Below are 25,554 nucleotides of genomic sequence, written 5' to 3' on the forward strand. Positions count from 1 at the left end.
TGAGTCTTGCAGGTGCCCTGACCGGGATGGAACCTACAACCTTGGCGTACCAGGACAACGCTCCAACCACCTAAGCTGCCCAGCCAGGGCCCCAGTCCATTCTGAAGTGCAACCACTTAACTGTCTAAAGGCCTTGTGTCCACAAGCCTCTCTCCATCTTACCTGCTACCACCTGTTTGCCAGTTCAGTTCGTCCCAGGCTCCTCGGGGCCCTGTTCGCGGCCATTCTCCGCACAGCCGCCAGGGGGCTCTCTTTACAACACACACTGTACGGCAGCGATTCTCAACCTTTTCCATCTGCGGGCACACAGGAACTATTTGCTAAAATTCTGCGGCATACCAAAAAATACATTCTGGTTTTTTTTTGCCAATCTAAGCAAAAAATAGGTGTGGTTTTGAGTCATTCACACGGGGCGGCTCTTGTTGTGTTGGCTGTTGTTGGTTTTTTATTTGACAGCCTAAGGGAAAAGAGCTCAGTGCCCCTGACTGAGTGGTCAGGTGTGGCACATTTCAGAAATCCCCAGGGCACCGTGGTTGAACACTGCCACGTTACAGTGTCTCTCCTCTGTTTAACTTCCTCCAAGGACTTCCCACTTCTTTTTATTTTTAAAAATATTTTATTTATTTATTTTTAGAGAGAGGGGAAGGGAGGGAGGAAGAGAGGGGGGGAATCATCGATGTGTGAGACACACAGCGGCCAGTTGCTGGTCACACACGCCCCGCACTGAGGACCTGGCCTGCAACCCAGGCCTGTGCTCCGACTTCCCTGATTTGGAATCCAACCGGCGACCTTTCGGTTCAGAGCCTGGCGGCACTCGGTCCACTGGGCCACACCAGCCAGGGCCCCATTTCCTCAATAATAAAAACCAAGGCAAGTCCTTGCTGTGCAGTGCCAGCCCTGGCCTGGCCCGGCCCGGCGCCCCGCACTTTGGCTACACGGACCTTCCTTTGCAGCAAGACCCTTCCTGCCTGGAACACTCTTCCCTCCTGACTACGTGCACTCGTGTTTCGACTTCTGAGCGTGACACAAATGTTAATTTAGTTGCCCACAGACACCTTCTGTGATCTCCCAAACGAGTTCAGGTCCCACCTTCTCCCCGGTAGCATCTCATGACATCTCTGGCTTCCTCACAGCATTTATCTTGTTCCCTAATTATGCAATCTGTGTGATCCACACCTGAGTCCCCTGCAAGGTGGAAGGGCCGGGAGGGCAAGGTCTGTGGCCGTCGTACTGACTGTCTCTCCCTGACACACATTTGGCCTTCTCCTGAGGGATGGATGAGGAGTGGATGGGAGGGATGGTGGGCGAATGGAGGCAGGATGGGTGTGATGGCTGGCTGGAGGAATGGAGATGGACGGATGGATGTGTGGCTGGTGCATGCACAGGTGGATGGGTGGGTGATGAAGACGCTCGCCCCCTCAGCTAACTGGCGGTCGCCATTACTGTGTGAGTCCGCCGCTCCCAGGGCACTTACAGTGACCCCATTCTCACCGGGCGCTGCGCTATGAATCTGGAGCTTCGTCTCGGATTCTCTGCGCAGGGTGGGCGCCCCGGAAGTCGGCTGTGCACGTGGAGGCACCTCACTTCCAGGCGTGCTGGGCACGCTCCCACCGGGCAGAGCTCGGCCGGCGCCCGCGGCGGGTGCTGCCCGCGCCGCAGGGGCGGGGAGGCTGCCCCGAGCCACGCCACGCCACGCCACGCAGGCTCCCCGCAGGTTCCCCGCCGCCGCCGCCGCTGCCTGTCCGAAGCTGGGCGAGGCGTGCGGGGCGGGGGCGGGGCCACCCCGGGACCCGGATGCCGCCCCGCCCCTGTCCGCGGAACCGGAAGTGGAGCGGCGCCTGGGAGCCTTTGGAGCTTTGGGAGCGGCGGGAGCGGTGGCAGCTGCGGACTAGCCGGGCCGGACGACCCCTCGGCGGTGCGTGAGCGCGGCGTCCGTCGGGCGGGAGAGCCGGTTCCTCTGCTCGCCCCCGGGGTGCAGCCGGCCCCGAAACGGGAAGGAAGCTGTGGCCGCCGCGGTCTCGCCGCTCTTCCGCTCGCGGTTTCGGGCGCGGGGGGAGCGCGGGCGAGGCTTCCCGGGCCGGGGGCGGGCGCCTGGCGGCTGGCGGAGGGAAGGGCCGGGGTTCGAGGGAAAGGGGTCCGGGATCCGTGGGGCTGGCCTTGAGGTAGGAAAGGGACCCTACGGACGGGGAGTCCGCGGTCGTGGGGAGGGTCCCCGGACCAGGGGGCTCAGCGGAAGGGGGTGGAAGGCCGCGGGGGAGGGGCTGGGGGTCGGTTTCGGATCGGGACGGCGGCACTTGCCCGCAGGCTTGGCAATCAGGTCACTGGGAACGCGGCGGCGCGCTTGGCAGAGCAGCGCTTCCGCGGGGCCAGCCCCTCCACTGGGCGCTGGAACCCATCAGAAAGGTGCTTTGGGGTTTCTGTTTTTCCTCCTTCGATCGCCTGGATAGCCCAGCGGGAGCTTGATCTCCCGCTGGAGGGTCCCGCTGGAGGGGAAGCCGTGCGCCAGGGCTTCCTCCGCTGGAACCTGTGGACGTGTCGGCCTCCCGGGGGGAATTCCATCTTCCGAACGCAGCTCCGGAGCCTTCCTGAAGGGCGCTCCCTCCCCGCGCTGCGTCTGGGCTCGGACTCAGCAGTGCCTGGGCCCCGGTGCTTTGCCAAGGGTTCACCGCCCAGGTCCTGACCGCCTGATCCCGCCCGGCAGCCGGCCCAGCCCAGACCCGGAGAGGGCTGTGGGATCCCAGGGCCCCTCCTACCCGGACCCGTAGTCCCGTGTCTGTGTGACCGCGGTGAGTCACCCGCCCCAGGCCTGGAGACATTCCGGGTTCCCTCTCCCCTGGTGAGGAAACTATTCCCAGATATTCCAGGAGCCAGGAGGGGCCCTGAAGGTGATTCCAGGACCGAAGAGTCAAGAGCCGGGGCACAGAGATGCTTTTGGCGGTTCATCCCCCACTAACCGGAGTTCCCCGTGACTTGTGGTTGTGAACGGATCTTTGGAACACTTTTAAGGGAACATAATTGGTGGTTTGGACTCTGGGAAGTGTGCTGAGGAGAGAGTTGAGCAGGGCGGGGTGATGGGGCTGCCTCCCCTGTGTTGCCGTAACCTAGGTCCCAGACAGCAGGAGCTGCCCCTGTCCCCTGCGCTCCCCCACCCCCGCACCAGGCCTTACCTGTCTGGTGTCAGGGTGCAGGCGGGTCCTTGGAGTGAACTGGGTGAACGTGCCCGAGGCAGGCCAGGAGGGTGTCCTCTGAGTGCCCAGCGGGAGGGCGTGGCTGTGTGCCTTCTCTGGGTTCTCTGCTCCTCTGGCGCCAGCGGGGTTAATGGAAAGCTAATTCCCCCGGGAAGGCACCCATGCCCCTGGAGGGGACATTTTCCACTCTGTTTCTAGGACTGGGCAAGGTCACTTCACACTTGCGCAGGCTTGACCTGTGCTGGGGTGGGGGAGGGAGCATTTGCAGGGAAAGTTTGCTATTAACACGTGTTAATGGTGGATAGAGGAATTCTTTCGGAACGGTTTTTTTTTTGTAACTTTATCAAGATATGTTTTACATACCACATAATTTATCCATTTAAAAGGTACAATTCAACTGCTTTTAGTCCATTCACAGAGTTGTGGGACCATCACCACAATCAATTTCAGGTTAATTTCATGGCTTCAAAGAGAAAGCCTGTGAAGCTCCCCCTCCCCCGCCCCCAACACTAGCTAATCTGCTTCCTGCCTCTATACAGGTTTCCCCTTGGGGATGTTTCATAGAAAGGGGCCGTAGAACTTGTGGCCTTTTGCGTCTGCGGAGGGAGCACGGGTTGTGTCTGTGACCTGACGCAGCCTCGGGACTGTTGTGTGTACTGCAGCTGTGAGCACGCTGGGCACATTTTCACGTGGACGCCTGTTTCCTTCCTCTGGGGTCCCCCGGCACCCCCACGCTGAACCACGTGAGGAGCTGCCAGGCTTCTCCAGTCTGCACCCCCACCAGCCACGCCCGAGGGTGCCTGTTCATTACACACAGGCTCACCACCCTGGCTCCCCCAGGGTTGGGGGTGTGCGCTGCGGGCCCTGGTGGTTTTGCCTTGGCGCTTCCCGGTGGTTGATGACTCCGAGTATCTTCTCGGGAGCTTCCTGGCCGTTTGGCTGCCGAGAAATGTGTGTTCGACACTGGAAAGGGTGGTTGCCTGTCCTTTGGTTACTGAGCTGGAGGGAACCCTCCGTGCGCTCTGGACGACGACGGTTTGGAGACAGTTTCCTCCACCTGTGACTCGTCTCCACGTTCTTGGTGGTGCCCTCGGGGGCACCGAGTTCTACCTTCCGCCCAGTGTGCTCTTCCTCTGGCTGGTGCTTTTTGGTGTCACTCCTGGGACCGGCTCCCGGGGTCGGGGTTATGAGAATCTGTGCCTTTGTGTAGTTTTAGCTCAGGCGTTTGGGTCCTTGGCACATTTTTGAGTGAATTTTTGTATACGGTGGGAGGTAGGGGCCCGGAGGCATAATCTTTGGATCTAGAAAGTACTCGAGGTTTTAATTTTTCAGGTATTGTTTGTGACTTCATTTTTAAGTTTAAATATTGAGAGAGTAATGAATTACTGTTGACGTGAGCCTACCCGTGGCGGCCCCAGCCGGCACGGAGCTTCACGCGGTGCCCGGGCGCACTGAGCAACCCACGCACACGCCAGGGTTTCTGGAGGGGGCCGGGGGGGAAGAAGGAGTGAATCGCAGGCCCTGCAGGAACCAGGCAGGAAATGGAGCGTGGGGAGGCCGGCAGAGCCGTCCCCGGGGCGGCCGGTTCGCCCCTGGGAACCAGGGGGGCTTCCCCCGCCTGCTCAGTGCTGGCCGGCAGCTCGGGCCGCTGAGGCTGTGAGCGGCCCCGCAAGAGAGCTGCTGAGGGCGGCGGAGCTCAGATCTCCACGCGGTAACCGGACCCGCTCCCCGAGCCAGCCCCGTGTCCGCGTCACCAGATCCGTGCCTTGGAAACGCAGCTCACGCCCCTCCGCTCCCCGAGCCGGCCCTCGTCCGTGTCCCTGTGGCCGTCAGGTCACTTGGCCTCTCCCAGCATGTCCGTGGGACCCCCGCAGGGAGAAGTCACTGGTTTTAGTAATGCCACATCCGGGTGGACAGAGCAGGGGAACCGGGGGGTGACGGCACACACCAGTGGGTGCTGGCGACCGAGACGGGCGTTCTGAGCGCGGTGAGACGCCGCCGCCCGGCTGGAGACCTTCGGAAACGCCGTGTTTCCGGTGGTTTTTCCATGTGTCTGAGCAGCGCGCAGCTCTTGGGGTAGTAACGGCCGGATCTTCTCCACCTCCTTCGAGACTCCTGTATGAATCCTCCTCGTTTGGGAGGGTTTCAGGGGCTTCTAGGGGGACCCCCACACCCGCGGGTTTGCCCAGAGCACCTCTCCGCAGGGACCCCCTGAGCTCTTCTCTCGGAATCTGTTTGCAGACGGAACGCCCCGGTGCCCGGAGAGCCCTCACCGGACTTCTGTTTACCCCCTGCAAACAGCCTCTCGTCTTCAGCCGGAAAGAAAGGTGCGTGTGCTGCGAACAGTCCCTGCGCTGGCCCCTGGACGGTCGGGTGGGCTCCTGGCCCGCTGGGGTCTCGGGGGTCGGGAGCACCTGTTTCCAGAACGCCCTTGTGTGGGAAATGAGGCCAGCTGTCCGGTGTCGCCTGAGGTTTAGGGAGAGGAGGGGAATGGCGGGAAGCCCCCCTGGTGGGGGACGGGAACCCCTCTGGCCTCGTCTCCCTGCTCTGTGGCAGGTGAGAGGCGTGGCCCTGGGGACCTGCTCCCCTGACCACCAGTGGGGCTGGCTTCCTGGGAGAGCAGCGCAGGCCCGGCCCTGCCCGTGGTCTCCCCGTGAGTCCTGAAAGGCGTCAGGCAAAAGCGTGTGCTTTCACCTTCGCCTGGTGGGGGGGCAGGGGTCCCCCCGTTCTCTGCAGGGACTCCAGTCCTTTTGTCCCGTGTCCTCAGTCAGGGGTTGGAACGACACACAGGAGCCGGCGTCCCTGCGTGCAGGCGGGCAGACGCCCCCCGGGGAGGCAGACCCTGTGGGCGCACCACTGGGCTCTTGGAGCGGCTCCTTCCCTTGTGAACGGGCACCCTCGGGTGCCCCCCACCCCAGTGGAGACTTCAGTCCGTGTGCTCTCTAACTCGTGTCAGAGCGGCTTGCCTCTGGGAGACCCCTGCAGGGCTCTGGGACACCCCGGCACAGGGGGACGAGGTTGGAGGGACCTGGGCGGGGAGGGCGTCTTCAGGCCTGCCCATGGGCGGCAGACGGCTCCGGCCCGGGTGGTGGTGGGGGTGGCGGTGGCAGCGGTGGCGGCGGCAGGAGTCCCATCAGGGAATTTGAGACCAGTGTCCTGATTCACGATCGCTGCCACCTTGAATTTGGGCTTGAGACCCAGTGCAGTGGGCGGGGCTAGTGTCAGCTCTCCGGGTTGTGAGGGGCTTTTGTCCTGCCTTCCTTCCCACACAAAAGCCCCAGGGAGGCTCCCCCGGGGCCTGAACTGCAGGTCCTGTCTTCAGACACCTGGGCGGGGCTCCAGGGACCGAGCTGAACTGGCCTCTCCCTCGCTTCCTGGCCCGGGCGAGACTGGACTGGGGCTGTCGAGGGAAGTGAATCTGTGTTCACACGCATGTGGAGTTCACCCTTGGGGTTGTGAACAGGATCAGCTGTTCAAGCTGAAACCCAACAGGTCAGGTGCCGGGGAGGGTGGGCGGGCGGGCAGGGGCCCATCTCCCACGCTGCGTGACGCAGGAGAAGAGCAGGCAGCTGGGCGACCCACCCACGGAGGACCTGGAGTACGTTCCGACTGGTCCGAGTCCCGGTCAGGAGAGCATCTGAGAGCAAGTGGTGCCCTTTGCGTTTGTTGAAATTGTGGTGAGACGCGCCTGACGTGAAGCTGCCCCGCCGTGGCGCCGAGGGGTCTGCGTGGGGGCGGGGCGTGTGGAGCCCACGCACGGCGCCTGTGCTGTTCCGCAGACACCTGCTTGCCGGAGCTGCAGCCAGAGCAGCTCTGGGGTCTTCCTGAAGCCACTCGGCCGGAGGGCCGGCTGCAGTGCCGCGTCCCCGTGTGTCCTCACGTTCCTACCCTGTTGTCCAGCCCGGGGGTGACGAGGACCCTCTGGCCGTGGCCCTCCTGGCACATCTCAGGGTTGTGGAGCCGAGGGCCCAGAGCATGCGCCCGGCCCGTGGGGGCTCCCAGGTCTCGTCCCCCCGTCACTGCGTCACCCTGTCACTGCTCTCTGTCCTGGCAGATGTGGAAGGCTTCGGCAGGCCACACCGTGTCCATCACCCAGGATGACAGCGGTGCTGACGACTGGGAGACCGACCCCGACTTCGTGGTGAGTCGCCGGGGTCCCCGCCTCTGTCCCCTGGGAGTGACCCCCAGGGGCTTGCTCGGGCGGGTCTGGGGTGCTGGCCTCACGCCCAGGCTGCGGGGCCGGCCCGCGTCTCTTCCAGAATGACGTGAGCGAGAAGGAGCAGCGGTGGGGCGCCAAGACCGTGCGGGGCTCCGGGCACCAGGAGCACATCGAGTAAGGGGCCTTCTCTTTGTCATTCTTTGGGGCGCGCACCCGGAGACTCGCTTACTGACTTCAGGGCGGGGGCGGGGAGGAAAGGGGGGAAGGGGAGAGAAACGGGGGGGAGAGACACTGATGCGAGAGAGGAGCGAGAGGAGCGTTGTCTGGTTGCCTCCCGTGCGAATGTACTCCCTGGGGACCCAGCCGGCAGCCCAGGCCTGGGCCCTGACCGGGAATCGAACCGGGGACCTTCCGGTGTGTGGAACGGCACTCCAACCAAGTGCACCACACTGGCCAGGGCGAGGCTGTTTTCACGTTGGCACCTGATCTGCGGACGGAAGTATGTGCTCCTCTGGAACCGTCACAGCCGGCTCGTGACTGCCGTGTCTGGAGTGGGCGAATCCGAGACGGGACTGTGTACTTGCATGTGTGTATGCACACACGTGCACACACAGCTGTGGGGAGCCCGCTGCTCCGTGTCATGGTCACCGAGGCCCACACTGGCCCAGGCTCTTCGCGCGGGGCCGGCTCCCGACACGGGCGAGGTCTCTGAACACCTCACACCTCACGCCCTGCCCCTGCCGCGCTGTACGCAGTGTTGCCATTTCACTGCCATTTCCCGTCCGCTGGATGCCGTGCCCTGAGTCCCAGGCCCCGTGTGCTCGAGAGGTGCTCAGTGCGGGAGCTCTGGGGAGCATGTCATCGTCCCTGACTGGGTGCCGGCTTACACTGCCAGCCCCGGGTGGTCTGTGTCCTGGACAGGGAGCGGAGAGGACAGGAACCTCTGAGTGTGCTCCGATGTCCGTTCCAGCTGCGCGGGCTCGGAGCGCACCCCTGGGGCTGCTGGGTCGTTTGCGGGGGGAGAACTCGCCCTGCCTGGCCTGCAGTCCTGGCAGTGCGGGAAGCCGTTCTGGTCCGGGGAATGCCCGCCACCCGCACCGGAGTGGTGGCCGGCAGTGCGGGCATCCTGCCCTGCCCCCACTGCTGGGCCCGCACCTGTGCCGCAGCCTCTCTGAATGTCCAGGGGCGGGGACTGGTGAGATGCTGGCGCCCGGGGGCCGGCTCAGCTCTGTTGCCGTGTTGGGCCCTCAGTGGTGGGGTCAGGCTGACCCCTGGGTGGTCTGGTCCCCATTCCTTTTCTCGCTTCTGTTCCCTGTGGTGGGAAACGTGTTGGGGGGGGGGATCGGAGAACGAGCGAGCAGGCAGCCCCTGGGTTGGCTGGAGTTCAGAGAGACCACGGAGGGGGGGACAGCTTGAGGGGCCCTGCGGTCCCTCCAGGATTCCAGGAGGGTGTCCTCCCTTCCTGCTTGGAAGGTGGTGGGTGGTGTGGGATGGGCGTCTGGATGTTGACGGTGTGGGCGTGGCGTCTCCCTCCCCCCCCCCCCCGGCAGAAAGGGCCGGAGCGAGGTGGCTCTGTGCCCTCGGGTCTCCTGACAGTGACAGCTGCGACGGTTCCCCTCCCGCCCCCGGTGTTGACGGGGAGGCATGGTTTTTGGGTTCTGGGCTGCGAGTCCCGAAAGCCTTTCCTACGCCTCCGGGTGCGCAGGAGGCCGGGGCGAGGTGGGCAGTGGGAGCCGCCTGAGGAGCGGTGGGTGTCGCTGGGCCCCGGCCGTCATCCTGGGAGCCCTGCGGGAGGAGGGACGCCTGGCCGTGCCCCCTCTGCCTCGGGTGCCGTTCCCAGAGCGCTGTCGCCTCGCTCAGCTGCTGCCAGGGAGGCAAGCGGTGCTCCTGCCTGTGCTGTGAACAGTGAGGGTTCGCGTTTCGGGCGGCCCCCTGTGGGGGCTCAGGGCCACACGGCACGCAGGCAGAGCTGTTGCCCTGAGGTGGCCTCACACGTGGCCCGGCGCTGCCGCAGCGCAGGGACTGCGGGCAGGGCCCCGAGGGAGCACGGCAGGGCAGGGCGGGCCGAGCCCGAGCCCCGGGCACACGTGTCTGACCCCTGACCCCGCCGCGCGCCCTCCCTTGCAGCATCCACAAGCTGAGGGAGAACGTCTACCAGGAGCACCAGTCCCTCAAGGAGAAGGAGCTGGAAACGGGGCCCAAGGCCTCACACGGCTATGGGGGCAAGTTCGGCGTGGAGCAGGACAGGATGGACAAGGTGAGTGGGCAGCGCGGCGGCGCTGGCGTCCGGGCCTGAGGCGGCCGCCCCCGGGTGGGCAGAAGAGGCCCTCAGAGCCCCTCGTCACGTTCGGTTTCGAGTCGGTTCCTTGAGGGTGAGGTTTGCCAACAGCCCCACCCGCTGGTTCACCGGATCATCCCGGGCTCCTGCCGTCGGGTGCTCCTTCAAGGGGCCCAGTGACCTGGAGGGGGCGGGCACCCGCACGGGGGTGGCTCCTGGGGGCCAGGCGTGCAGCTGCAGGTGTCGGTGGCCCCTCCCCCCCGTTCCCACGGGCAGCCTGACCTGTTCCTCATGGGGTTGGGGGAGCACTCGCCTCGCCCTGGGTCGGGGCCATGGGCCAGGCAGGTGCGTGCTCACGGTGACGGAGGTGCTGGCGGAGTGTTCCGGCGTGGACAGTGCCAGGCGTGGGGAGCTGGGGCCGTCCCCCCGGGGGAGAGGACAGAGCAGGCTGTCGGGGTTCCCTCCTCAGTGGGGCAGCTCCCTCCATTCCGTTCCCCGGGGCGGGGGGGCACCTGCAGCGGGGCCCCGAGAGCCTGCCCGTAGCCAGCAGGTGGCCCCCCCCCCCAACCGCCCCGCCGTGGGCGGTGTCCGCCGGTGTCGGGTTCTGCTCTGAAATTCCATGCCCGGCCCTGCGTGCGGCTCAGATTCAGCGTCTGAGCTGCGTCACGGTCCCCACACTGGGTCACCACAGAGCAGATACTCGGGGCCTGGGGGCCCCCGGAACTGTGTCCAGAATTAGCCCGGAGATCGGGGGAGCTGCAGGCTGCAGGAAGGAGACAGGGACATGTGGCAGCGTGGCTGTCACTCGGGTGACTGTCACTCCAGAGGTGACTCGACACCGCAGCAGGGGACGCCGGAGTGGAGTCATGTCTGGTTCCCAGAGCAGAGCCCGGTGGCCTTGGCCGGTGCAGACAGAGAGAGACAGAGAGACGCGAGTGTCTGGGGCCGTGAGGGAGCGGTGGGCGGAGCCTCCACCCCGCAGGACCTGTGCCCCCAGGGCTGTGGGCTCACAGGGCCCAGAGAGGGTGTCAGAAACCTGGGCCCGCAGGTCCTTGGGGATGGCGACCTGTTGGGGGGAACAGGGACAGTCTGTGGGGAGGAGCTGCCGGCAGCAGCCACACCGAGGTCGCTTCCAGCTCCTCTGCCGTCGCTGGGGTGACAGCACCCCTCCAGCGCCTGGCTCAGGCCTTTCTGGTCCAGGACACTTTCCCGATGAGCCGGCCCCCGGGCCTGTGGCTGCTGCACCCTGGGCTCCCCCCTGCCGCCCTCGGCCTCCCTCTGCCACCGCTGCTGCCGCACCACGCTGTCCTGCCACAAAGGCTCTTGGGGGCCGCGACTCGTCCTGCCCTTGAGCCAGGCCCGGCACTGGGAGGGCTCCGAGTGGGCGCCTGTGGGAGCCTAGATGCGCCTCCTCCTGCCCACGTGGTAGCCACACCTGGATGGCTCGGGGCGCGTTCACCTCCTGAGTGGGGGTGTTGGGCGGTCACCTCCAAAGATGGACCCGGTGGGGGCACTGCAGGCCTGCACCTCCTCTGCGCCCCCGTGCATGTTGGGGGAGGGTCGCTGTCTGCCCCGTGCAGACGACTCAGATTTGAACCCGAACCTGCGCGGCCTCGTCACTTGTGCTGTGTTCTCTTCAGAAAGGATGGAGACGAGAAGCCGGACGTCTCTGTTGTGCCCTGGGGTGCGCGGGGCGGGCAGACTCCAGGGGGGCCTGTCAGGGGCACGTGTTCGGGAGCCGCGGTGCCGGCTGCGTCCCGAGTCTGGGCCATGTCCTAGACCTGGGGGCGTTGGGCGCCTGCCCTAGGTGACGGCCACCCTGTGGTCATGGGGAGGTCGGGGACACTCGGTGTTGGTCAGAAAGCTGGACACCTGGCATGCTGTCGCTCTGGCCACATTTCTAAAACCGTTTTCACGTGGCTTCTTCCCGGAGGAGACCTGAGCCCGCCCAGCCGGGACTGGCCCCCCCGTGCCCTCGCCCCGGGCGGGTCCGTGTGGTGGCAGTAGGCGGGTGTCTGAGGCCCCGCGCTTCTCCCGTTGCAGTCGGCCGTGGGCCACGAGTACCAGGCGAAGCTGTCCAAGCACTGCTCGCAGGTCGACTCCGTCCGCGGGTTCGGGGGCAAGTTCGGTGTGCAGGTGGACCGAGTGGACCAGGTGAGTGACGCGCTGGGAGCCGGGGATGGGGGGGTGCAGGGGGGGCAGCTTCCTGTGGATCAGCCCCGCTGCCAGTGAGCATGTGGGTCTGCCAGCCCCTGGAGGCCCTGCGGAGGGGCCCTGAGCTGACTAGCTGGGCTGGGTGGGAGAGGGTCCAGTGTGCGGGCTGTCCTCGGTGCTGGCTGCGGGAGCCCTGGCTTCCTGTCTGCATGCTGGCCAGGCTGGGCACCTCAGGTGTGCCTGGGAGTGTGCTGGGGGCGCCTTCTCCGCCACCCTCCCCGCACGGAACTGCCGTGACAGCCGTGTGCAGGGCCCCATGGCAGCCGCCGGCCTCCTGGTGCTGCACCGGCCTGCAGGTGCTGGCCGCTGGGCCCCAGCCTGCCGTCCCGCTCTCCAGCTCCGTCACCCCTGGCCTCCTGTGGCGGCACTCGGGAGCCGGGTTTTGGAGCGAGGTGTCCGTGTGCATCCTGGCCGGGCTGCTTCTCAGCTGCGGTCCGGGAGACGGTCCCACGGGGCCTGCTCTCCGGGTCGGCGTCCCCGTCGCTCTCAGCAGAGCTTGTCTGGGGAGGCAGAGACCCTTCTCGGGCGGCGTCAAGGGGCCGGAACCCGCGAGGGGAACGCGCTGCCCGGCCCCAGGGGGCAGGGGTGGGGGGACTGGCCGGCGGGGGTGCGGCTGCAGGGGTGCGGCCGGGCCCGCTGGCCCGCGGGGCTGGACGAACAACGCGAGGGAGCGGATCCGAGACGCAGGAGCCTGGGGCGCTGGTCAGCCCTGCGCCTGGCCTGGGGGCTGGAGTGCGGAGGGCACTGAGGTGCGCGTCCCGGAATGTTCCCCGGGCCTCGTGGGTTCAGACGGGCTGTCTCCCCGTGTCTCGTCCTCACAGTCCGCCGTGGGCTTCGAGTACCAGGGGAAGACGGAGAAGCACGCCTCCCAGAAAGGTAGGGCCTCCGCCGAGGGGTGCCCTGTGGGCAGGGGGTGGGGTGAGGGGTCCCGTGGCGCCTGGCGCCTCTTCTCGGACGGCGGCAGTCCTCAGCACAATGAGGCCCACATGGTGGGCCTTGTGGTTTGTGGTCCCCGTCACACCGCTCGCAAGGCCTGGCCTCTGCCATCAGTGGGGGGTCCATGGAGCAGGGTCCCCACCATGGTTTCTGTCCAACTTTGTGGGCAGATGCACCATCACATCCTTGGCATTGTCCCCACGTGCACCCAGCCTTGGGCACGGCCTCGCTGGCCTGTGTCAGGGCGCGCTGGCCTCAGCGTCACCCCCGCGGAGCCCCTGAGGGTCCGTGCAGACTCCCCGCCTCTGGGGCAGCAGGCACCGGGGCGAGTGCTCCGGGCGTGGGGGGCGGAGGGTCTATTCTGGGACGGGCCCGGGTGCAGCCCTCTGGGCCTGCCGTCCTTCCTCGGAACAGCCTGTCTCCCAGGTGGGGTGCGGGGTGGGGAGGGGGGCGCTCCCCCTGCTGGCGTGAAAGCGGCGTCCTCGGACAGAAGGGCCTGGCCACCTGGTGTCCGGGGTCGCTCGTGTGGCAGAGGGGGCGGCTTGTGCGCCTTGCAGGGTGCGCTTGGCCTCTGGGTGGGTCACGCCCTGGGTGGGTCGTGCCCGGGCCGAGCCCCCCCCCTGAGTGGCACGTGCCTGTCCTTGGCCCCCTGTCTCCCCAGACTACTCGAGCGGCTTCGGCGGCAAGTACGGCGTGCAGGCCGACCGCGTGGACAAGAGCGCGGTGGGCTTCGACTACCAGGGCACGACGGAGAAGCACGAGTCCCAGAGAGGTCCGTCCGGGCCGCCCACTCGCGGCAGCGCTGCCCCTCGTGGCCCCTTTTGGCCCCCACTCTCGGACCCAGACGCCCGGGGGGCCCTCTCCCTGGGCTGCCTCAGGGCGCCGCACCCCCTGGGGCCGCAGCGTGAGCGCTCCTGCATCCTCGCTCCTCTCGGGTCTGCGTGGCTCGGTCGCCCGCGGGGCGCCGGCTCCGTGGCCCATCCACCTGCCTCCTGCAGCATGGGGCCCGGCGGCGTCCGGGTTTCTGACGGGGAGGACCGACTGCAGCGACTGTCCTTGTGCCTGCATCTCAGATGCGCAAGCGGTGGTTCTAAAGGACGCGGTCCCGGACACGGCCTCGCTGGTCACAGGACGTGGACTTGAGCGTGCTGGCCCATGTGCTGGGCTGCCCTGAGGCCTGTCGGCGGTCACTCTCCCGAGGACCCCTGTCCTGGAGCCCAAGGCTCCCCGCCCCACCCCCCAGGCGGGGCTCCTGCTTGTTGGTCCTGGGCTGTTTCTGTTCCGTTGGCCTGCGCATTCACAGTGTTAAGATAAGTGCTAGCACTTAGGAACGGAGCACCCACATGTCTAAAAAACCCAGGTTTCCTTTAAAAAGAAAATAGAACTGGTGTATACCCGGGGTCTCCGCCCTCACTTGGCAGCCGCTGCCCATGCCCTCTTCACCGTCTGCACCGGAGCCCGTGCTCCACGGCCCAGGGCACACCCTGCGTGTTGGGACGGGCTGTGCACTCCCGGCCAGTGGGCCCAGCACACCGGCCCTGCGGAGTCTGGGAGGTCAGGGAGCAGGGGCCGGCGTGCTGGGCGGTTGGGCCTCAGGGTGCGCAGCAGCGCTGGCCCCCTCGGAAGGGGTTTGATCTTGGTGTCCTCCCCACTGGTGTGTCCACTCGCTCAGCCATGTGTTTCTGCGGGGCAGTGACCCAGGAAGGACGGGACGGGGCTCTGGGTGGAGCGGAAGTGCAAGGCCATGGGGAGGGGCTGCTGCGGGGAGCCGTCCTCGGCACCCCGCACCCCTGCTCGCTGCTTCGTGTGCGAGGCCCGGGGACCTGCAGGAGCCCACTGCTCCGGCCAGGCCTGGTGACGGAGCGCTGTGGCGCCCGATCACCCCGAGCGTCGTTGGGGGGGTGGCAGGAGGGTGCTGCCACCAACCCGCTGTGTCACTGCTCTCCCCATTTCCGCTGCACGGAGGTCGAGCCTCGTGGACCTCCGTTCCATTCCAGCGACGGGGGTCTCGCAGGCTGCGCGCTCACCGCTGTCCTTGCTGGCGTGCGGACGGTGCTTCTCTGCTTCCAGATTACTCCCGGGGCTTCGGGGGCAAGTACGGCGTCGACAAGGACAAGGTGGATAAAAGCGCCGTCGGCTTCGAGTATCAAGGCAAAACGGAGAAGCACGAGTCCCAGAAAGGTGGCTTCCACGTTACCTCGTCCCCTGGCACTGACGTGACGGGTGGTCGCCCGAGCGGGTGGGCGGGCGGGAGTGGGAGCGGGGCCCAGGGCTCAGCGGCCGCCTCAGGTGTCTGCAGGCGTCTGTCTCCCGCTCAGCCCTGGGCGGTGGAGCCTCGTGCCCAGACGCAGCTGTGAAATAGGGGGCCCGATCTCCACTCTCCGGGCTGTGTGTCTGGAGGAGGCGACACCATGGCGGTGTCCCGGCCTGGGACATTCTCCTGGGGGTCCTGCCTGTGTCCACTCACGGACTGAACTCGCGGGTGGGCGGTTTCCAGGACACCGCCCTCCGCAGGTCCCGTTCACTCCGCCCCAGGTGTGAGGAGACACCTGGGCGGCCAGGGCCGCTCGGGTGAGTGTGTGCGGTGGCTGCCCCGAGAACAGGCGTCCTCCGCACCCCCTGAGCCGTCCACGTGCCCCGGCTCATGGCCGCCCGCTGTGCCCACAGACTACGTGAAGGGCTTCGGGGGCAAGTTCGGCGTGCAGACGGACAGGCAGGACAAGTGTGCGCTGGGCTGGGACCACCAGGAGAAGCTACAGCTGCACGAGTCCCAGAAAGGTGAGTCCCGGGAAGGTGCGGCACGGGTGGGGTGGCCCCGAGGGGTCGGCAATGCTGCGTCCTCGCCGAGTCTCTGCGGCGGTGTGGTTTCGCCCTCGCTGTCAAGGTGGGGGCCCTTCGCCTCCCGGTTCTGAGGAAGGTTGTCTCCCCTCTGCTCCCCGTGGGCAGGCGCTGGGAAGGCCCGCTCGGGGGGCCAGGCCCGGCCGGGGCATTCTGGGGTGCAGCCGCAGGGCCGCAGCGTCCCCGGCCTGTGACCTCTCGGCAGCAGAGCGGGCCGCAGGTCGTGAAGGCAGACGCTTCCTCCACCCGGAGTGTCTTCTGTCAGAAGGAAACCCTCCCCGGGCAAAGCAGCAGCGTGCCCCAGACAGGCCCCGGCCGCAGCCCTCGGTCCGGTCGGGAGTGGGGCTGAGTGTAACGTGTTTCTCTCTCCACATGCACAGGGGCGTGTGCTCCGGCCCGCGGGGCAGGCGGGACCCTAGAGCAGCCCCTGGGCCCGGTGTGGCCCCGCTGCAGCCAGCCCCCGGCCCGCCCTCAGGAGCGGGCCGGAGCGTCCAGGTGCGGGGCTTGTCCGTGAGCCCTGGGCGCGCAGGAGCGACAGTTGCCCAGCCTGGTGGCGGGTTCGTGGGCCTCTCGGACCCGCATCTGGGGCGTGTGCATGCCCATGGGGCTCTGACCACGCTCTTCCTCTCGGTGTCTCCCCGCCGTCAGATTACAAGGCTGGTTTCGGAGGCAGATTCGGGGTTCAGACCGAGAAGCGGGGCTCCTGTGCTGTGGGGTTTGATCACAAGGAGAGACTGGCCAGGCTCGGGTCCCAGTGAGGCACAGTTGCCCCCCGTGGCCATGCCCCCCGCCCCCTCCAGAGCAGCGCTGCTAACACAGACCTCAGGGCTCAGCCCTCCCGGTCACCGCAGCCGCGTGTCGGGCCACCGGGGGTTTTAGAGCTTTCTTTTCATTATATATTTTTTTAAACCCTCGCCTGGGGATTTTTTTTTTAATTTCCTTTACAGAGAGAGGAAGCGGGAGGGAGGGACAGAAACAGAGAGGCAGCCGTCAGCTGGTTGCCTCCCGCACACGCCCCGACCGGGAGTGGAGCCCCTGCTGTGCGGCCTGTGGGACCATGAGCCCACCAGGACCCGGTCCTGCCCCCCCACCCCCAGGCCTGCAGGAGGCTGCTCCCCCCTCCCCGTTCACTCCCACACCGCAGCCTCCGGGGCACGTGTTCTGTAAAGCGTGACTGTGGCCCCAACCCCACAATGTTGCTGGTTCCTGGACCGGGCTGCCTGGTCTCCCAGGACCTTCTGCTGGAGCCCTTGCTGTTGACCGTGACTTGGGGGAGTCCCTGCGGAAGCCGCCTTAGGGCCCCGATGAGGACCACTGGCCTCATTGGCAGCAGGGCCTGCGGCAGGGTGCTCCGTGGGGTGTCTGACTCTCTGTGGAGGTGGCTTCTGGCTCCTAGGGGGGGAGGCGTCCTCGATCTTGGTCTGTTTTGTTTCTGGAAGACCTGTCTCTGTGTAGCCGCGCCCAGGGCCCCGCGGAGCACACACAGGCCACCCAGAGGCAGGAGTTGTCCCGCTATGCACAGCTGCTGTCGGAAGGGCGGGCGCATTTCCCCTCCAGTAGTTATGCTAAGGGCTGCGAGCGGCAGACATGGGGTGTGGGGCCTGGGCATGCACCGGGAAGCAAGTTGGGTCCCAAGTGGCAGGGCGGCACTGGGGCTGGGAGCCCTGGTGCGGGGACGCGTGACGACAGTGTCCCGGGCAGGGACAGAGGACGCACTCTTGCAGACCCTGCGACCCTGGGGTGGTGGCCGTGGCTCTGCGTGGCACCGGTGCCGCCGGCCGGTGTGGCTGTCACGTGGAGGACTTGGCTGGTAGGGTTTCCCTGTGGGGTCCCTGTAACACGCGGGAGCGAGCCTGCGGCTGGGCCTCCCTGGGGCCCGCGGGCGCAGCAGGCGGAGAGACTGTGCTAGCTGAGAGCTGCGCTGGCGGGGCCCCAGCCACGCCCCCTTGGCCACCGTCCCCCTGGCCACCATCCCTGGAGAACATGGAAGCATGCTCACTCCTCTCCTGCCTGCCACTGCCTGGACACCGCGGGGAGGAGCCGCACGGCTGGGTGCCTCTAGTTTCTTTCCGCTCCGGGTGCCTTTCGGGCTGTTCCTGGGCCTGCTCATGTGGTCTGCCGTAGCCCCGTGCCGTCCTCGCCCCGAGAGTAAATGCTGTGTCGTGCCCCTGCAGACTACTCCAGAGGCTTCGGCGGGAAGTACGGCGTGCAGAAGGACCGCATGGACAAGGTGAGTGTCCCAGTCCAGCTCCTGTTGGCCGTTGGCGGGTCGGCACAGTGCGCCAGGCGAGGCCCCGTGTTAGCAGACGTGCAGACGCTCACGTCAGGTGGGTGCCATTGCCTTGGGGGGGGACTGTTAACATGGGTGCCAGGCCGAGTCTGGCGTGTCACGGTCACCTCTCCTGTGCCCCTCACTGTGAGGCACGAGCTGTCCTCGTGTCCTGTTACAGACCGGGGTCCCCGATGGGCAGGCCCGGCGGTGGGAGGCTGGGCCGCCATCGCCATGGGGTCGTTCAGACTTGAGGGCCGGTGCCAGGACCCTGAATCCGGGGGCCCCAGGGCGGGCCGAGTCCGGGTGCAGGGCGGCCCCACCCCGGGTGCAAGGAGCGCACCCTGAACACCCCTCCCGTCTCCGTAGAACGCCTCCACCTTTGACGACGTCTCCAAGGTGTCCTCTGCCTATCAGAAGACGGTGCCCGTGGAAGCCGGTGAGTGTCGGCAGGCTGGGCAGGGCCGCGCTGCCCCCAGGGTGGTGGTGGGGGGCGGGGCGCTGGGGGGCTGGGGGCGGGCCGAGAGCGTGGTTGTTCTGCGTGTCATCCGGAAAGATCCCATCCCCTTCCGGTGGAAGATCCGTGGAGATTCGGGGCACGTTTCACACTCGGCCTGCTGCGGCCCCTGACGGTGGGGTTCTGCGTGGGCAAGGGGGGGGTGCTTTCCGCAGCGGAGTGGGGTGAGCAGCGCGTTTGCGGGGGCCTTCCCGCCGCCGCCGCAGCCAGTTTCTGGGCGGGTCCCCATCCTGCTGCCGCGGCTGAGACCTGCCCAGCACGAGCAGGTGGGCACGCTGGCCTCCCCTCACATGTGGGCCCCAGCCCGGGCACGCGTACGGTCCATCCTCGGCAGAGACTGCTGTGGGGGAGGCGTCCTGCAGTCCAGGGTCTCGGGGCGCACAGCTCTGTCCCCCGGGGTGCGCCCCGAAGGGTGCCGTTTATTCGGGGAAGGTGGTACACCAGGTAGAAAGTGGTGAACTGAGACCAGGGAGCACGGCGCCCCCTGGTGTTGGCTGTGCGCCCCGGCCGGCGGCTCGCGGGCCTGGTGGTCTCAGGACCTGCGGACACAGGCAGGATGGTCCCAGAGAGCCTGTGTGTGTGGGGGGCGTGTCGTCAGTTTGTTTCACAACCCTCACACACCAGTAGTAGTTTTTACATAAAAAGTAACTACAGAAGAAAGAGTGCAGGAGGGGGCCCGTTGTTCTGCGTTTTGTAAACCTCCTTCAAGGGAGACCGCTGCATTCCGGCCGTTGTCTGGTGGGGGGCGGCCTGGGCTCCCCCAGGCGGGCGCCTGGAAGGGAGGGTGCAGCCAGCACCTCTGTGGGCCCCTCCCCTGGCGCCCACAGACAGGGCCCTGGAGGTGTTCTGAAGGTGCCCCCCCGCCCCCCTGTGTGGGACAGCGTGGGACCCGCGCTGTCGCTGGGAAGGTGCTGCGTCACTGGGCCATGCTGAGCCCCCAGTGTTGAAGTTCACGGGGCCACGCGGTGCCCGAAAAACTGCGTTTGCTCACACCGCCGTCGGCGTGGCCGTGGCCCCGCAGCCACACCGGGAAACGGCCGTGCTCCCGGCTGCGGGCGCTGGATTCCAGCGCCCTGGTGTTGCCTGTCGGCAGCAGATGCTGGTTTTCTCGACTCCGAGGAAGTTCGTTGGGAGGAAGTGCCCACCACGCCCCAAAGGTGCCCGTGTCGGTCCCTTCACCGCTCAGAGTCCCACGCACGTCTGCTCAGGGAGACGCCCCGAGCCTCCCCGTGCAGCCGCGCTGTGTGCGCCCGCCACCCCGTCACCCTACATGGGGAGATGCACCCCCAGGGATCGTCCCTCAGGGACTCGGGGTCTTTCCCCGAGAGTGTGTGGGAAAGGAGGCAGTGAGTTGAGGTTCGGTTTGGAAGAGGAGACACGCCCAAGGCCGGGCTCGTGGCGCCTGTCTGTCCGGCTGTGCGGTGGGCACAAAGGCGCCGGCTGGTTCGCGTGGGGGGCCGAGCTGGCAGCTGCGGAGACAGCTCTCGGGTGGTTTGGGGCTGCCTGGTTCCGCGGGGTTGATTGGTCGCCCTGTGTGGGACTTGGGTCCCCTCTGGAGGACAGTGGTGTCTGACGTCCAGGGAACACCCTCCCCCCACCCCCACCCGTAGCCAACAGCAAGACCAGCAACATCAGAGCCAACTTCGAAAACCTGGCGAAGGAGAAGGCGCAGGAGGACAGGCGGAGGGCGGAGGCGGAGCGGGCCCAGCGGATGGCCCAGGAGCGGCAGGAGCAGGAGGAGGCGCGGAGGCGGCTGGAGGTGGGTGAGAGGGCGCGGGCCGGGCCGTGGGGAGAAAGAGGCTGCCAGCCGCTGCTCTCCCGCCGCTTCCTTTGAGGTTCCCCTGCTCCCCCTCCGGGGGTGCTCTCTCTGTGTCCAGCCCTGCTGCCCCTCGTCTCCCCTCCCCTGGGGTGTGTCTCAGCCCCCGCACACTGCCAGTCAGTGGGGCGGGGCTCTGGGGGGGGGAAGGCCTGGGCACAGGCATGTGTGGACCGGGTCCCCGTGGGGCGGTCCCCCGGAGGAGGAGCGCCCTCTGCCCCATGGGCCGAGGGGTGCTGTGCGGGCCATTGTGGCGGCCTGCACCCGGCCGGGCCCCTGCGAAGAGCACAGCTCTGTCACCCCCTCCCTCGGTCAGGTGGGGGGCAGAAGCCCCCCAGCCGGGGTCCCTCTGCTCAGACCCCACAGCCGGGCCCAACGCTTGACTCTGCCTGCCCCCTGGCTTTTTCCAGCCCCCCCCCCCCCCCCCCGGCTTTCCCGGCCTCGGCTCCCTTGTCCCGTCCTCCTGTGTCTGTCGTCCGCCCGCTGCCTCCTGTGAGGTCCTGTGTGGCCCCACCTGTGGCCCAGCAGGGCCTCCCCTCCGACCCCCACCTCCTCGGCATCCGCCTTTGCCACAGGAGGTCGGAGTCACGGGACTGACATCTTGGGGGGGGCCACCCCTCTGTCCACCCTGGCCTGCCCGCCCTCTGGCCCTCAGAGACCCATGTCCCTCTTGTGTGCTCACCCCTTTGACGGTCCCGCCCCCCTGCCCCGTCTCAGCCCGCCGGCTGCAAGTCCCCGTCTCGCCGCCTGCGCCCCCTGCACCGGGGGATGTTGGCCGACGGCACTGTGACCTTCCTGCCTGCGCACCGTGCAGACCAGGCCTGCGTGGGGGCAGCAGGAGGGCTGGTGCCCCGGGCTCCTCCCTGGGGAGGCCTGCCCGACGGCATGGCTGCTGCCGCCGGATGCATGGGCTTCGGGAATCACCCGGGGCTGGGGCCAGCCCTTTTCTGCTCGTCCTCTGGCGGGGAGTGTGCATGAGGCCGGGTGCAGCCCCCTGGAATGCTCACAGGTGTCTGGGGGTGACGGGGGTGTTCTGATCGCTCCTGCCTTCGGTTGCAGGAGCAAGCCAGAGCCCAGAAGCAAAGTCCGCCGGCATCCCCGACCCCGCAGCCGGCTCCGGAGAGGCCGCCGTCCAGCCCCATCTACGAGGTTGGTGGTCAGTTTGAGGAGGAGCCTCTGGCTCCCCAGGGACACCCTCCCCAGCTATGGATAGAGAGGGGCCGCTCCCGCTCTGCAGGTGTCCATACAGAGGGGGTGGCCTGGACAGGAGCCCTCCCCAGGGCTGGCCCCCCGGGTGCACGTCCAGCCTGTGTCCTCCACGAACTCTGCCCTTGCTGGACGGGGCCTCCTCCTCACCCAGCCTGCTGCCCGCCATCCCCCTTGCTCCGTGCTGCTGTGGCCCCAACCGGACTGCCCTGCGGAGTCCGAGCCCCCGCACCAGCTGCCAGTCTTACGCATGGCCTTGTTCCCCGGCCCCTCCGGCTCTCCTCCCCTACCCCCACCCCCCGGCTCCTCCTCAGCGCCCAGTTCTCCAGGCAACGTTCCTGCCCTTTCCCCTGGGTCCCGTCGTCGGTGCCTGGTGGCCCACCACCACCTGTGTCCCGGGGGCAGGCTGTCACAGGCCCCTGGCCCCCTGCCCCCCCGTGTACCCTCCTGATCGCTGAGTGACGGCTGCCTTTCCACCCCCCACTATGGGTCCCCACGAGCCCTGAGCCTGGCCAAGCCCCGAACCATCCGCTCTGTCCCCGTGGCCACTCTCCTGGCTCCCACACCTGTCCTCTCTCATCACTCGGAGGCCCCGGGGCTGCGGGGACCCAAACTAACTAGACTTCGCTGGGGCACGAAGGGGACGGGTTGGGGGAGAGCTGCGGGGGGCAGCGGCCTGGGCCTTCCTGGGGGCCGCCCCTCTGCCGCCGGCCCGAGCTCCCGAGCCGGGTGTGGCCTCGCAGCCGGCCGTCCAGCGGAGGGGGCCTTGCGTACTCCCACATGCTCCACCACACGCCACTCTCTGAGCGGCTGGTCCTGTGCCGGTTTCTCTGTCCCTCGGGGACTGGACAGTGTGTCAGGGACGGGGACAGGTCGTGAGAAACTCCCCTCTGACCCTCCTCAGGACGCCGCCTCGTTCAAGGCCGAGCCGAGCAGCAGGGGCCCCACCAGCGAGCCGGAGCCCGTGTACAGCAGGGAGGCCGCCGACTACCGTGAGGCCGGCAGCCACCAGGGCCTGGCCTACGCCCCCGAGGCCGTCTACGAGAGCACGGAGGCCCCCGGCCACTACCAAGGAGGTCCGGGGCCCCTGGATCCGGGTGGGGGTGCCTTGTCTCCTTCCGAGCTGGCTCTGCTCCTTGGGGCGAGGGGCCTCTGTTCCCAGGACAGGCCTGCCTGGTCCCCGGGGGTTCCCGGGGCACCGGGCAGGGGTGGGCGGAAAGGAGGGGGCTTCTGCTGGGGCCCCCGTGGAGTGGGAGCCCAGGAGCCTCTCTTAGAGCCCGGCCCCCGGAGCCGGCGCTTCTGGGGTCTTTAGCGATGGCCTCACGCGTGCCCGGCACGCTGCCCCCCACGTCCCTTCACGTCGCACGCATGACGCCGCCCTCCGAAAGGGCTCGGCGCTGGAACGTGGGCGTGACGCACACAGCCGGCAGACCCCTTCACCGGGCGGTGTCGGGTGGGAGCCGGGCTCTGTCTGCTGCGCCTGGTGCTGCGGGCCGGCGGGCTCGGCCCCCCTCAGGCCTTCTCTCGCCCCCGCAGAGGAGGGCGCCTACGACGAGTACGAGAACGACCCCGGCATCACGGCCGTCGCGCTCTACGACTACCAGGCCGGTGAGCGGCGCCGCTGGGCGGGGCCAGGCGGGGCAGGGCGGGGCCGGTGAGCGGCCGCCGCGGGGCGGGCTCGCCACCAGGTCCCACACCACGCCCCTCGTCTCTAAAGAGTCCGACTTTTGGAGCCTTAATACCATTTTTTAAAAATAACCTACTTTGAAGTAGTTTTCAAGTAAACAGCAGTTCCGTGTGTCCACCTAGGCGGGCACGTGGGTGCGTGTATGCATGCCCGCACATGCCCACACATGCCCGCACATGCCCACACACGCATGCACCCTGCCACCTGCGGTCTGCCCTGCACCCTCCGCAGTCCGCCGCTGCAGGTGCCGGACACCCATGCCCCCTGAGGGCCCCGGGCCGCCGGGGAGCCGGGAGCCTCACTGCGCCCTCCGCCCCTCCCGCAGCGGGCGACGACGAGATCTCCTTCGACCCCGACGACGTCATCACCAACATCGAGATGATCGACGACGGCTGGTGGCGGGGGCTGTGCAAGGGCAGGTACGGGCTCTTCCCGGCCAACTACGTGGAGCTGCGGCAGTAGGGCGCCGGCCCGCGCTCCCCGCGGCGGTGCCCCCCCCCCTCGGTGCACGGGGTCAGGGTCCCTGCCGCTTCCCTGTTCAATGCTCCCGCCGATGCTTTCGAAGATGCTCGCGCCGCAGAACTCGCTGGTGTGCCGTGACCGTGCTCCTGGGGCAGGCCGGGGGAATGGTTGCACACATTTGAGGTGTTGGCTCGTTTTGCCACATGGGCCGTCGCCCGGAGCTGCGTCAGGGGCCTGTAGCTCCTCCGAGCACATGGAGTCCTCACCCCCACGATCAGCGGGCGAGGCTCCAGGACGAACCCGAGACCTGTCCTCGTGCCGCCTGCTGCTCCGACGATGCCCGGGGGTCCCAGGCAGGAGTCCCTGTCCCCGGGAAGGCGTCCCTCTCGAGGGAGGGTCCTGGTGGGAAGTCAGAACTGAGGGACGTTGCTGGAAAGCACGCGAGCTTGAACATAGCTAGAAAGCCTCCCGCGCGTGAAACCCCCCAGGGCTGGGGTTTGCTGAGGACCCTGGTCTCTGTCCTGTGTCTCCCCATTGCGCCCCGGGTCCCTCGCCTCCCAGAGTGCCGGCCCCAGGAGGGTTGCTGAGTCCCCCCCGCCTGTCCCCGAGGTGCACTGCCGGTTCCCCCTGAAACTCTGCCCTCCTGAGGCTCTGGCCCCGGGCCCCCTGGACACCCCCACCCCGGCGTTGGAAGGCCTGTGCTCGGCTGACCACTCAGACGCGAGTGTGTTGTGCGGGAAGCGGCCCCTTCGCCGCGGGGGCGCCGTGCCTTCTCTCCCAACCGCTGGGCGCGGTCTCCCCGGAAGGGGGTGTCGTGGTCTTTTGCCAAAGTATCGACTTACATGACAATAAAATTCGATGGAATGACGTGACTAAAAATCAGACGTGAACAGACGGTGCCCTGACCCAGGCCGCCCTGCGTGGCAGCGCCGTGGACCCCGCGCGGGGAGCAGCCCGGGGCCCGGGCGTCGGGGCTGGCGGCGAGGCCCCCTTCCTCGGGGCGTTCCCGCAGCATCTGCTTCACCGTTAGGTCGGGTTTATATGCAATTATTGTACCTGGATTTCTGTAGCTCACCTCATAGGGATGATTTTTTTAAATTAAACACTCAAAATAAACTTTTTTTGATCCACTCGCTGCTGGTTCACTGTGGTGTCCCTCCCCTCGTCCGAGGTGGAGGGCGGTGGTGCCCCGGCGGGCGGCCGTCCGTCAGCTCTGGCCGAGCAAAGCGGCCTCGGCGAGGGCTGTGCTCCCTGAGAGGCAGGTCCGTGTCCGGCGAGAGGCTCGCACTCTCCTGGTGTCGGTGTTTTGGACAAGGGTCCCCAGCGGAATAGAAAGTGCCGTGTTTCACGGCCACCTTTGAGCTGCTGTTCTCAGAACCCCGTTTTGGGGGGCTGCACCATAGCTGCAGGCATCACACGCCTTTGGGGCCTGTGGTCTCCATGGTCCCCCAGTCCCTCCAGGGACAGCGGGAGCAGCTTTGCTAAACATTTCCGAGCTCCGCCTGAGCTGCCCATGAGGAGAGGCCTGCCGATCACCATGGAAACTGGGAGCCAGGCCTGTGGACCGTTCTCCACCATCTGAGGTCTCCAAAGCAGAGCCCCTGTGTGAGCAGGAGCGGGGAGCCCTCCGCTGGGCCACCCAGGTGTTTATTGAAGTTGTCCGTCCCTTGGTGTCCCTGCCACATCCCGCCGGCCACCCTGCCTTTGAGGGCCGCTCCTCGGCCAGCCCCAGCGGGCGTGTGCCCGAGCAGGTCGAGGTGCTGGTGCCCAGGCCTCCTACCCGCCAGCTCTGCGCAGCGCTGTCATTCTGGGTGTGTCCACCCCTCGGGTTCCTAACACCCTGCTGGCTCGTGTCCTCCGACCCCTCCGTGGGCCCGGCCCTGGCCCCCACCGGGGGGCTGCCTGCACCCTCGGGCAGGTGTGATGAAGGCGAAACTGAGGGCTGTCCGCTGTGAACCAGCCCGGGTTCACCCAGTCGCAGCAG

The 25,554-nt window shown here is 67.1% G+C and overlaps 1 protein-coding gene across 2 annotated transcripts; it reads left to right on the forward strand.

Moving 5' to 3' along the window:
- The first annotated feature begins 1,818 nt into the window (after nucleotides 1-1,818).
- Nucleotides 1,819-24,702, forward strand: CTTN (cortactin). Of its 2 annotated transcripts, XM_028503885.2 has the most exons (17): nucleotides 1,819-1,915; nucleotides 5,430-5,515; nucleotides 7,243-7,329; nucleotides 7,448-7,521; nucleotides 9,475-9,604; nucleotides 11,669-11,779; nucleotides 12,661-12,715; nucleotides 13,437-13,547; nucleotides 14,846-14,956; nucleotides 15,443-15,553; nucleotides 17,788-17,843; nucleotides 18,252-18,321; nucleotides 20,010-20,158; nucleotides 21,275-21,364; nucleotides 22,326-22,497; nucleotides 22,958-23,029; nucleotides 23,434-24,702. In XM_028503885.2, the coding sequence occupies exons 3-17, from the start codon at nucleotides 7,243-7,245 to the stop codon at nucleotides 23,568-23,570; spliced, it is 1,536 nt and encodes a 511-aa protein (XP_028359686.1). In that variant the 5' UTR covers nucleotides 1,819-1,915; nucleotides 5,430-5,515; the 3' UTR covers nucleotides 23,571-24,702. The 2 variants fall into 2 exon arrangements, with proteins under 2 accessions (XP_028359686.1, XP_035885726.1); XM_036029833.1 differs by lacking the exon at nucleotides 15,443-15,553.
- Nucleotides 24,703-25,554: the final 852 nt, after the last annotated feature.

This window comes from Phyllostomus discolor, chromosome 6 (assembly GCF_004126475.2).
Source record: "Phyllostomus discolor isolate MPI-MPIP mPhyDis1 chromosome 6, mPhyDis1.pri.v3, whole genome shotgun sequence".
NCBI classification, from domain to species: Eukaryota; Metazoa; Chordata; class Mammalia; order Chiroptera; family Phyllostomidae; genus Phyllostomus; species Phyllostomus discolor.